Source organism: Zeus faber, assembly GCF_960531495.2.
Source record: "Zeus faber genome assembly, chromosome: 19".
Taxonomy (NCBI): Eukaryota; Metazoa; Chordata; class Actinopteri; order Zeiformes; family Zeidae; genus Zeus; species Zeus faber.
Window position 1 is genome coordinate 1,817,466 of NC_137206.1, and position 11,216 is coordinate 1,828,681.

Genomic DNA, 11,216 nt, shown 5'->3' on the forward strand with positions numbered 1-11,216 from the left:
CTCAACTCAAGACTTGTTTTCAAAGGGAACATGGGAATCCCCTCAGTGAACGGTCGTTCCCATGCACAGTAGCTCCAGCGTTTTCTACCGAAGCTCAAGTCTGTTTTGTTTGTTCTCGACTGCAGAGTTTCAGTTTGCAGACGCGCCGCTTACCACTTCCTGTGAGCCTGTTCTGCTGTGATTTATCACACGTAGAGCTGATTGTTTTGTTTTTGAAGTGCTGACCGAAGCTTGCTGCCTTGATAGAGCTTCAGCAGAACGGCAGCGTCCCAGTCTTGGCTGATCTAGATTCCTTGCAGCCTTGGTAGGAACAAGAGATAGAGAGTCAATTTGAATATCAATGTTGTGATAAATACCTTGCTTTACCGGGAAGACCAGCAGTTCCGTTTTTGCGAGGTTTAGTTGAAGATGATAATCCTTCATCCATGTGGATATGTCAGCGAGACAATCCGAGATCCGCGTCGAGACAGTAGGGTCGTCAGGCAGGAAGGACAGATAGAGTTGAGTATCATCCGCATAGCAGTGATATGAAAAGCCATGCGAGCGGATGATAAGGCCCAGTGAGGTGGTGTATATGGCAAAGAGGAGGGGGCCTAGCACCGAGCCTTGGGGCCCCCCTGTGGTGAGGTTGTGAGGCACAGACAACTGGCCTCGCCATGTCACACTGAACTAGCGTCCAGTGAGGTAAGATTCGAACCAGGAAAGTGCACTGCCCGTTATGCCCATGCTTGAGAGTGTCACGACCAGAACTGGGAGAGACCCAAACGCACGACACAAGGAGACGGGAGGCAGGCAAAGGATGTTCATTAGCCTGGACGGTGGAGCTGGCTGGGGGGACCCGGTCGGGTAGGGATGGAGCAGGCCAGGGCAGGGATGATGATGACCAGGAGATGGGGTCCAGGATCCGGGTGGGGAGACGGGGAACCAGGCTCGATGGAGAAGGACGGGCAGCCTTGGTCGACGAGCGGAGACAGGCAGGTAAACCGGGCTGGCTGGATTTGGAGAGACAGGCTGGGTCGACGAGAGGAGACAAGCAGGTAAGGGGAAGACGAGACAACGAGACATAAACTAGGAACTAGAAATATGAGCTTGGCGCTTGGAAGGGAGCCAATAGCGATACAACTCGGGTAAGCTAGCTGACGGTCTGGCAAGGAATGGCTGGGAAGCTGGGACTAAATACTGTGCAGGTAATTGATCCCAGGTGTGTGCAATCGGGCTCGAGTAGGGAGCTGCAGATGGGGCAAGGGCAGACTCTAGTGGCGCTGGGAGGCCGTGGGCTTAACAGAGAGTATGGACAGGAGTATGCTGTGTCAAAAGCAGCTAATAAGTCAAGCAGAATGAGAACCGAGGATTTGGCAGCAGCTCTAGCAGTTTTTAAGGCCTCTGTCACAGACAACAGGGCTGTTTCGGTGGAGTGACCACTTTTGAAGCCAGATTGAAGTGTATCGAGAAGGTTGTTTCTTGACAGGTACTCTGTAACCTGTCTAGAGACCGCCCTCTCTAAGGTTTTGGAAAGGAATGGGAGGAGAGAGACCGGCCGATAGTTTTCTACTTGAGTGGGATCGAGTGAAGGTTTTTTGAGCAGTGGTGCGACCCGAGCCGCTTTGAAAGCAGAGGGGAAAGTGCTGGAAGTGAGGGAAGAATTAATCATATGTGTGATTGCCGGGGTGACAGTCGGTGATATGGCTTGAAGGAGGTTAGATGGGATCGGATCTAGCGGACAGGTAGTAGGACGGCTACATGTTAGTAGTTTAGATACCTCACTTTCAGCGAGGGGGGTGAAACCAGGGAATGATGAGCCCAGGGCTGGAGAAGACAGGTTGTGAGTAAGTTGTTTAGTGAATTGGCTGCTGATGGCTGCCACTTTGTTAGTAAAAAAGGAGGCAAGGCAGTCAGCAGTGAGGTTAGTAGCTGGGGGAGGTGGTGGAGGGTAAAGCAGAGACTTGAAGGTGGCGAATAACTTACGTGTGTCTGTGGCACCGTTGATCCAATCGTTGAAGAAGGTCTTCTTGGCAGCAGTGATGCTGGAAGAGAAGGAGGACAGCAGTGTCTGGTAGCTTGCAAGATCCTCAATTGTTTTGGATTTGTGCCATTTCCTCTCGGCTGCTCTGAGGTCAGTGCGCGTTGTCCGGAGGGTGTCAGTCAGCCATGGGTGCGACCGGGTTGATGGAGCAGGTCTGGTGGATAGTGGACACAGGCTATCCAGACATGAGCTCAAGGTGGAGCAGAGAGAATCAGTGGCATTATTAACCTGCAGAGAGGAGGTCTCAGTGAGAGCAAGGAGCTCCAAGGAGAGGCAGTTGGCATGACCAGAAATGAAGTCTGCCTTGTTAACTGCAGATCGACAATTTCACAAGCCAACAGAGAAGGAGGTCTTTGCAGAAGATGTTTGCTGCAGAGACCTGAAGTTACCCAGATTGCATTGTTGTTTGTTATAACGAGGCTTTCTGGGTGACCTTGAAGTTGTAGAGATGTGGTAGTTGCACTTTTTGTATGGAGTGAGAAAAAAAAAGGCAGGTTTGCCTTGTTCGGTGTCCTTGCTTCGGTGGACGTGCAGAGGTAGACATGCGTCTTCACACGAGAGTGACTACAAATGGGCTAACGCTTGAAGCTAACGCTTCAATAAAAATCTTGAATCTTGAATCTTGAATCTCACTTAGATTTAAGAAATAACCTTTCATCATTGCTCTGCTGAGTTATAACGTGGTAACTCTCTCTTACTCTGCTAACGCTGCTTGGGGTTGAGCTGCGACTAGGACATAAACTTGGTTTCATACTGTGAGAACTGTACTTATTGTAAGTCACTTCGGACAAAAGCGTCTGATCAATATCATCATGTCATGTGTCAGCCAATAATCAGTGCAGAGCAACTGCAGGATTGTGCCATCCATCCAGTATTACATCCTTCCTCAAGCTGTTTAGGTATTAATATATGAACTGTAAGTAAGCACACAGTATATGAATGGCTAATAATAAATCAATGTATTTTATGTATGCTTTTTAAGTTATTAATGTCTTAAGAAAGTGAATATTGTGAAAATGAAAGACATGTTCGCCAAAAAGTAAAGTTTTGATTTATTAAATAGAACAATTTTCATCCCAATTTGGTGACAGCCTTTAATACAAACGCACACTTAGAATAACGTAGATGCATCACACTCTACAAGAGCATTACATCATCGACAGGATCACATTCAGAGTTTGACTCGTACATGCCGAGGAAAGGGTTAGTTCAGATTGGATAAAAATATTCTATGCAGGCTGCGAAATATAATATCTCAGGATCACTATTCTTTCCATAGATCGTTCAATATACAACAGCAGAAAAATATAAATGTAAGAAATTAAAGTAAACATGTCGGTTTCTGTCGATAGCGCACAGCACATCTTCATACGTGTCATTCCTAATTCCATTCACGGAACAAAACATCTGTAACAAAACACCGGGATCATCAACTTCAGCAGAATCTAGTATTTCAGTGTTGAGTGTGTGATAGTGTTTATAACAAAGATAAATGATGTTTTACAGGACCGTACCAGAGTCAAATCAAGTTTTAGCACCTTTAATATTCAGAACATTCTACCTTACAGACCACGACCCTGCTCTAAGGTAACCCCAACCCGACCTCTAACCCGACTTCCAACCCTAACCCTACCTCTAACTGTAACCCTAACCCTGGCCCTGCTGACAACCACGGCATCACAACATTTTTGCGGTGTTTTGTATTTCTTACTTCCATTTGAAAGGGTGGAAGCAACATTCATTTCACAAAAATCTAAAGGTAAAATGTGATGAAATAACCCAAGACTCTAAAGCGTGAGTTGACACCGGCGTGGTCCTTTAAATCCACTACCTAAGTGGATTAGATTAGAGTTACCCTTGAACTTTTTAGCATGAAAAACGAGAAAAACAAGCAGCAGAAATAAACAGCAGACTAGTGTATGTAGATGAGAGGCGGAGCTGCCTGGGCAGACCAGCTCCTTCCGTAAGGACACAACACATGGCTTGCATAGAGCGCCGGAGGGGGGGGCTCCATGTTGAGACACCGGACCAAGGCCAGGTCATCCGGCTCGACAGGTCCGCCTCCGCCCGAGGCCTCCCCTCCGCTAAAGCCAAAGACTACTTGAGACGCTGAAAAACAAAAAGGTGAAAAACTAAACCAAACAAAAAAATAAATAAAAAAAAACCACTTCCTTCCTTTCTCGTAAGCATTTCCTGCTGCGCCTCTCCAGTGTCAGGAGCGGCAGAATCAACGGCCTCTTAAAAACCTCTTCCACAGTACGGTTTGGTCCCTGCGCCGCCTCTGGCTGAGGCTCATTCATCCGACTCGTATCTGGAATAGACGGAACAGATATCTGAGCAGGAAAACAGTCGTCCTGCTGCTGTCAGGCCAATATAAGGTGCGGCATTGTGCCTTGAGCGATACAACGGCTGCTCCCAGCTGCAGAACCCTCCAGGGCCCGCTCCGTTTGTCATTTTGTCCCCCTGGTGACGCACTTGTACAAACACTTGTACAAACACGGTACAAATATGGCCCCAACAGGGTGCGACTCCTCAAGGTACAATCAACACAATCAATCACATCAGTTAAGGCTGCATTGTGCAAAGGTTTTACCACAAGGCAGCTTTCAAGTTCAAAATAACCCAAACCCTTTTCCATCACAGATCACAGTTCCAGTCGAGTGGATGTGGGAGGGGCCAAAAACATCTGACCAATAAGAAAAGAAGGTCGGGGATTATGGGAGGAGCTACGATACGGGACATGGTTTCGAAAGGAGTGGACGTCAGAGAACCTCCTGACCACAGGGGGGCGACACGAAATCATTTTACATCCAAATGTTGGAGGAATAGTACAGTTTTTTGGGGGAAATTATCTTTTTATTCAGACAGGAAGTACAGACAAGAAAGTCAATACCAATTTCGTCCCTGTGTGTCCAGAACCCAGATATGTTACGATCGCGGAAATCCAGAACCTTGATGCCCATTCAAGGTTTAAAAATAATCAAACACGGCAAACAATGAGTGCACCGGAGAAAAATGATCAACAGAAGAAACAATCAGGTTGAAATGCTTCTCACGCAAAAATGGGCTTAGTTGGGTGAATAAATATACGTAAAGCAAAGAGCCTACACTTAACCTGAACAATGAACCGCGTCCCGTCCTACTCAGCGTCCGTACCTCTGCAGTCGTTTTCTGATCTCTTTGATTTGCTCGTTCTTCTTGGTCAGGATTTCCTTCATGTTGCGGTAGGCAGCCGTTTGCTGGAACTTCTTCTCCAGCTCCTACACACACACACACACACACACACACACACACACACACACACACACACACACACACACACACACACACACACACACACACACACACACACACACACACACACACACACACACACACACACACACACACACACACACGCCTTTTTGAATTTTGTTTCATCTGTGAATGAATTGAATGCTGTGTCACCACTGGAAATTCAATGAAAAGTGTAACGCCCACAAAGTAGGATCCTAAGCCCTCTATGGGTCCCCGCAGGAATTGCAGCAAGATTTTTAAAGATTTTATTTTTTTTAAATTTCTTTCTCGCAAAAGGTATATCCAAGTTGACACAAGAATGGAGACCAAAAAAAACCCCCAGAATGTTGGTACAGGACATAGAAACGGCTACTGGAGCGACAGGCGAGGAGCGCTACCTTCTCGGCCATCGTCAGCTGCTCCTGCACGCGCAGCAGGTCGTGCTTGGCGGAGACCAGGTTGTCGTGCAGGCCCTTCTGCGAGGCGGCGTTGATGCTGAGCGACCGCTCGTAGTCCTCCTTCAGCGCCGCCACCGTGTCCTCCAGGCTGCCGATCTCCTGGGCGCGCGACACCACCTGGTGGCCGACACATGGGTCAGACCGCCGCGTTGGAGACGACGGGGGTCGGGCTCAGGATCGATGGCGAGACGCCGGAAGTCACAACAAAATGGAGGAAGAAAAAATGCCTATCCTCACCTAAAAAAATTGCATCTGTTGAGGGCTGTGCAATAATTCCATATTATCGCCTTTGGCCGGCACTGATCGTAAAATACATCAAGATATTGTGAAATAATGCCACACCATTTTGTAGTATCAATGAGAAAATATGACGGAAAATTTCTCACCATCAAGTCTGAAATCTTTGAGAACGTTTTACTTGGAAGAGATACAGATTTGGTCTGCTTTGACAGGGGTTCCTAAACTGGGATCGGCGGCCCTCTACGGGTCCTTGAAGGAATTGCAGGGGGTCTTGTAGAAATATTTTGTTTTTCTGAAAAATGTACATACTCAATAAACTCAACCTCACTAATGACTGTGAGATTTACCCTTTTTGTCAGGAAGGTTAAAAGTTGCTTATCTGGTGAACCACATGGCAGTTTGTTATCAGCAGATAAAGTGTTCTATGTGCTATGATGTACAAGAACGACCACAGTGTTGAATGTTGGAGTGATAAAGTCTTTCATATCACGTATCATATCTACATCAGGTCTTTGCTTTCACAGGAAGTGGATACGGCTATATATATATATATATATATATATATATATATATATATATATATATATATATATATAAAAAAGGGCTGGATACGTACCGTGGGTCGGTCCGAGTGGGGCGGGTCAAACCAAAATGAAGAAGGAGTCGTTTAAGCAAAGAATTTCAGGAAACATAAGGGGCGGAAAAAACAACCTGTAACAGCAAAGTAAAGGCACAAAGCAAGGTGTAGAAGTAAAGAAGGGGCGGATGAGTCACGAGGACAGTACCTGCTGTTCGCCCTGGACCCGTTGGAGGTCTTTCAGAGCCCGTTCTGCCCGGCTTCTCTCATCCAACGCACTCATGGCCTAAGAAAGAAATGATCAAAATTTCTCAGCGACTAAAGAAATTAATTAAAAAAATCATTATGTATTAAAAAATAAGATGAAATTAAAGCAGTGATGGCCGGGTCCTCGACGTGCAAGTTCCGATAAATCGTCTAGGAGTTCGCAAAAGTACGGAGCATGAAAATGACCAAAAAGTGACAAAAAAAGTCATGTAAACAGTGCCTTTTTTCGAACATGAAACGCCCACAGTGGCGACGATAACTAAATGACTTTTAATTGTGAATGTGTCTTGTAGACACTCGCCAGGTTTGAAGTGGATCCGATAAATCGCCTAGGAGGAGTTCACAAAAGTACAAAGTATAAAAATGACCAAAAAGTGACTAAAACAGCCCCTTTCATTAAATATTGGCCGACATGCTGTTGGCTTTAGGTCATGGTCAAAAGTGAATAGGTTCGATTATTTTTATTGTAGGGGGCACTTGCGAGCCATTTCGCCACGCCCATACACCACACCCATAGAATATCAAATGACCCACCGGGACTGACCAGTGTGCAAAGTTTTGTGAGGTTTTGAGTTCCTTAAGGCCCCCAAAAGCCGACTCAAAAAGGCTGAAGAAGAAGAATAAACGGAGGGTCCCCGCCCCCATTCTACGGGCTCGGACCCTCATTAAAACCTGATTTTTCGTACCTGGGATTCCAGAGTTCGTAGCCTGGTTTTGAGTTTTTCGTTTTCGTCTTGTAGCCTGGCGATCTCCTGAGGGACATTGTGAGACGTGTGAAAAGGCTCATTTTCACTCCAACAACGAACCCGTGACTCCGGTTCGTACCTTGTTCAGGAGCTCGGAGACTCCGCCTTCGTTCAGCGGCGCCAGCTTGGGTTTGCTGCTCTCCTGGTTGACCTGGACACACAGTCCGCAGCGTTTACAAAGCTCATTTCCAGTGACACAGTTACACCCAAAAAAGTGAATAAACATCATCTCAGAAGGAGGTTTGTGTTTTCAAGTCTACTTTCGCCTGGATCACCAAAAAGGTTTTTGGGGGATTTGAGTTTTGTCCAAATAATGACAGAAAAAAAAGAAATAATGTATAAAAATCCTCCTCCATAATTTAAAGACTTAATATATATTTTTTTTAATTAAAGACCTATTTAATGAAATAAGAAATAAAAAATAAGGAAAATCGTTTTGTTTATTTTAAGGTTCATTATTAATAACGATAGCGCGTACAAACCTTATTGGTGGTTTTGAATTCTGTCTTCTCAAACTCAGCGACTTGCTCCAACAGCTCCCTGCGAAGGGAAAAGGAGCAATTCATTATGAAATCAACGTGATATTTTCTATGAATTAACAACAACAGAGGCCGAAAACACAAATCAATGATGATTAATAACAGAAATTAAATGCAGATGTTTAGTGGCCTTCAGGCTGAAGTCACACCCCCCCCTCCCCCGAAAATCACACCGAGCAACCCCTCCTGGGCGGCAGTTTGACACTACAAACACAACATGTACTTGTGGCAAACAAAGCAGCTCAGTGCTTTGGCGCAAAGTATAAATGTGGTTTCAAAAAGCTGCAAAAGTCACGTAGACGCGGGGTCGGAGGGAACACCTTCGCCCTGCTGCACGCACGCCGAAAAGACAGCTTGATGAACTTCCTCAAAACACAGCGTTTGGAACATCAGCGCAGGTCCCGGGGTCAAAGGTTACCAGAAGTTCAGCTAAACATGAAGCTGTATGTGGGAAGACTGATACGCTGGATATCAGCTTGAATTCTGGGAAAAAGGCAACTATCAGGTCACATGTTTTCATTCATTTTCTATTTTTGGGCTCATGGAGAAGATGGTTTTGAAGAAACAAAAATAAAAAAAACTTTTTTTACAGGCAGCAAGGGCAAGCGACGGGGCACGGTCCCTGGGCACGGTCCCTGGGCGCGGCCCCGGGCGCGGCCCCCGGGCACGGCCCCCGGGCACGGCCCCCGGGCACGGCCCCCGGGCACAGCCCCCGAGCACAGCCCCCGAGCACAGCCCCCCGGCGGGCCGGAGCGGGACTGTCTCTTAGTTCTGTTTCTGTTTTTCCTTTCATACATGAAGCAAACGGAAATATATCGACATCAAAAAATAAAAGACGCACAGGCCGCTCCGTCTCTTCTTTTTCTTCTACCGCCAGCGGTGTCCGTTCAAGACCACGGGTAATGTCCGATCTCGAGGTGGGCGTGGCTAACTGCTTGGCCAAAGATGAGTCGAGCAAGTTAAAAAAAAAAAAAAGGAAAATAACCTTGAAATTGAATTGCCAAAGAATTTCCTGAGAACCGAAAATCCCACCTGGTGATGTGTTAAATGACTCACTCACTCACACACACACACACACACACACACACACACACACACACACACACACACACACACACACACACACACACACACACACACACACACACACACACACACACACACACACACACACACCAGCTGAGAAACAGGATGTGAAACCAGACAACCACGGGGGAGGAGCTGTAGCTCATGGTTCTCTCCTCCCCTCTCTTTCTCCCGCCCTCTTCCCCTCTCTCCCCCCAGTCCTCCTCTGCTCTCTCTCCCCCATCCTCCCCATCCCCCCCCCCCCCCTCCCTCCCCTCCCTCTCGCCCATCTTCCCCTCTCACACCTGTTTTCCAGCTCGGAGACATCGGACTGCAGACGCAGGTAGAACTTCTCCGCCTGTGAGAAGAGCTGCCGGAGCAGCAGCACGTTGGTGTGGGCGGTGTTGATGAGCTCTGTCTCCACCTCCCCCCGCACCACTGCCTGCAGGCCGTCCAGCATCTCCCGCACCTCGTCCACTGTGAAGGTCTCCTCCACGAGCCTGAGCGAGCCCACACACACACACAGACACCAGACACACACACACACACACGATATTTAGGATAAAATATTGTGTCTGGATTTATAGTTCCAACTTTTTGTTCACTTTTGTTTAACACGGTCCACAGCTTTTAACTCCATGAAGGCGTTGAAGACTGTTTTAAATTGTTATCTTTGTGATTTCATTGGGTCTTTTATCTGTTTTGGGATTTTCATTTCTATGTTTTTTTTTGTGCTGAAATGTGAAAAGTGCTGTACAGAGACTTGCCAGTATATTACCTGTTTTAACTGTATCTAACCTGCACTGACCAATATTCTACTCATTCACCTCAATTTCCCTTTGTGCTTGAATATTCTGGGACTCTGGACATTTCCTGATTTCAGATGATCAGATACCAAAGACCATCACCGAAAGTCTATTATGTGAGAAATAAAACAAAACAAAGCAAAATCCAAATCCTCACCTGCTGTCTTTGAGCTCCTCGAAGCACGAGTCGACGGTTCTGAGCCTCAGCACCCTCTTGGAACGCGCAAAGCGCATGTAGTTGATGGCTTCATTCTGATGGTGTTCGTTAAAGCCAAATTCAGCCTGCGTGTGGGGAAGGAAGAGGGGTGAGGGGTCAGGAGGAGAACAACCAGCTCATTTGGGGGAGAGGTGTACTTTAACCATTATCTGAGTCCGACAGGCCCTGTTCACATGCACTTGGGGAAAAACCTGCGTCAAACCTACGTCAATGTGGTAAAAGGTCGAGTGCGTGAGGCAGATATTCATCTAATATAACTGTTTGTCCAGTGTATTTGGTAAATCAATCAGCTGATCCATTTAGTCCCAAACGCAGAGTGATGCCAGGCAGATACTCACCATAATGCCTGGCCTACCGCTGCTAGCTTGTCGAGCTAATGCAACACGGTGATTTGACGTGTTGGTTGCGTAACGCAGACAGAGAACTGTGAACCAAACGGTCAAGGAGCAAAACAAAACCTTCAGGGAGAAGCTGTCGCCTTCAAACGGTTGAGTGTTTCGTCTCCCAGAGATGATCCTGCAGCTTTGCAGCGGAGCTCTCAGCGTTGTCACCCCGACGGACGGCGTTCCTTAGCAACGGGAAGGAGCGTCACTTCCTTGGTTACCGGGACGGCGTTCAACGGCGCTGCGCATGCGCTCCACGCTGATCGCCTCTGACGCGTTTAACGAATCAATTTAATGACGTAGAGCGTGAAATTGAAATTAGATTTTCACAGTGAAACATTTATGATGCTCTCTGGATTAAATGTGGATTTTTCTCGCGTGGGATCGTTTGTTTATCAGTCAGGATATATAGTATTATACGGTATTGTAGAGTGTAGTATTATACTATATTCGACATTATACATTATTATACATAAAATGTATTTGGACGGATGTAGAAATTTAATAAATCATAATAAATGTTTTATCTGTTTCCACAACCCTAACCCAAAATTAATTGGGGGTTCATATTTACGCTCGCGCACGCGTGTGTTGACAGAAAATTGATTTTGTCTCATTA

At 46.5% G+C, this 11,216-nt stretch overlaps 1 protein-coding gene across 2 annotated transcripts; it reads right to left on the reverse strand.

The window, feature by feature from the left end:
* Positions 1-3,051: 3,051 nt before the first annotated feature.
* On the reverse strand, positions 3,052-10,777 carry lztfl1 (leucine zipper transcription factor-like 1). Of its 2 annotated transcripts, none has more exons than XM_080020479.1 (10): positions 10,553-10,777; positions 10,155-10,279; positions 9,497-9,691; positions 8,070-8,127; positions 7,667-7,738; positions 7,528-7,593; positions 6,783-6,860; positions 5,698-5,856; positions 5,180-5,283; positions 3,052-4,334 (listed from the first exon to the last, which is right to left on the reverse strand). In XM_080020479.1, exons 1-10 carry the CDS (start codon positions 10,553-10,555, stop codon positions 4,316-4,318), a joined length of 879 nt encoding a protein of 292 aa, XP_079876605.1. In that variant the 5' UTR covers positions 10,556-10,777; the 3' UTR covers positions 3,052-4,315. The 2 variants fall into 2 exon arrangements, with proteins under 2 accessions (XP_079876605.1, XP_079876604.1); XM_080020478.1 differs by having other exon boundaries at positions 5,698-5,874.
* Positions 10,778-11,216: the final 439 nt, after the last annotated feature.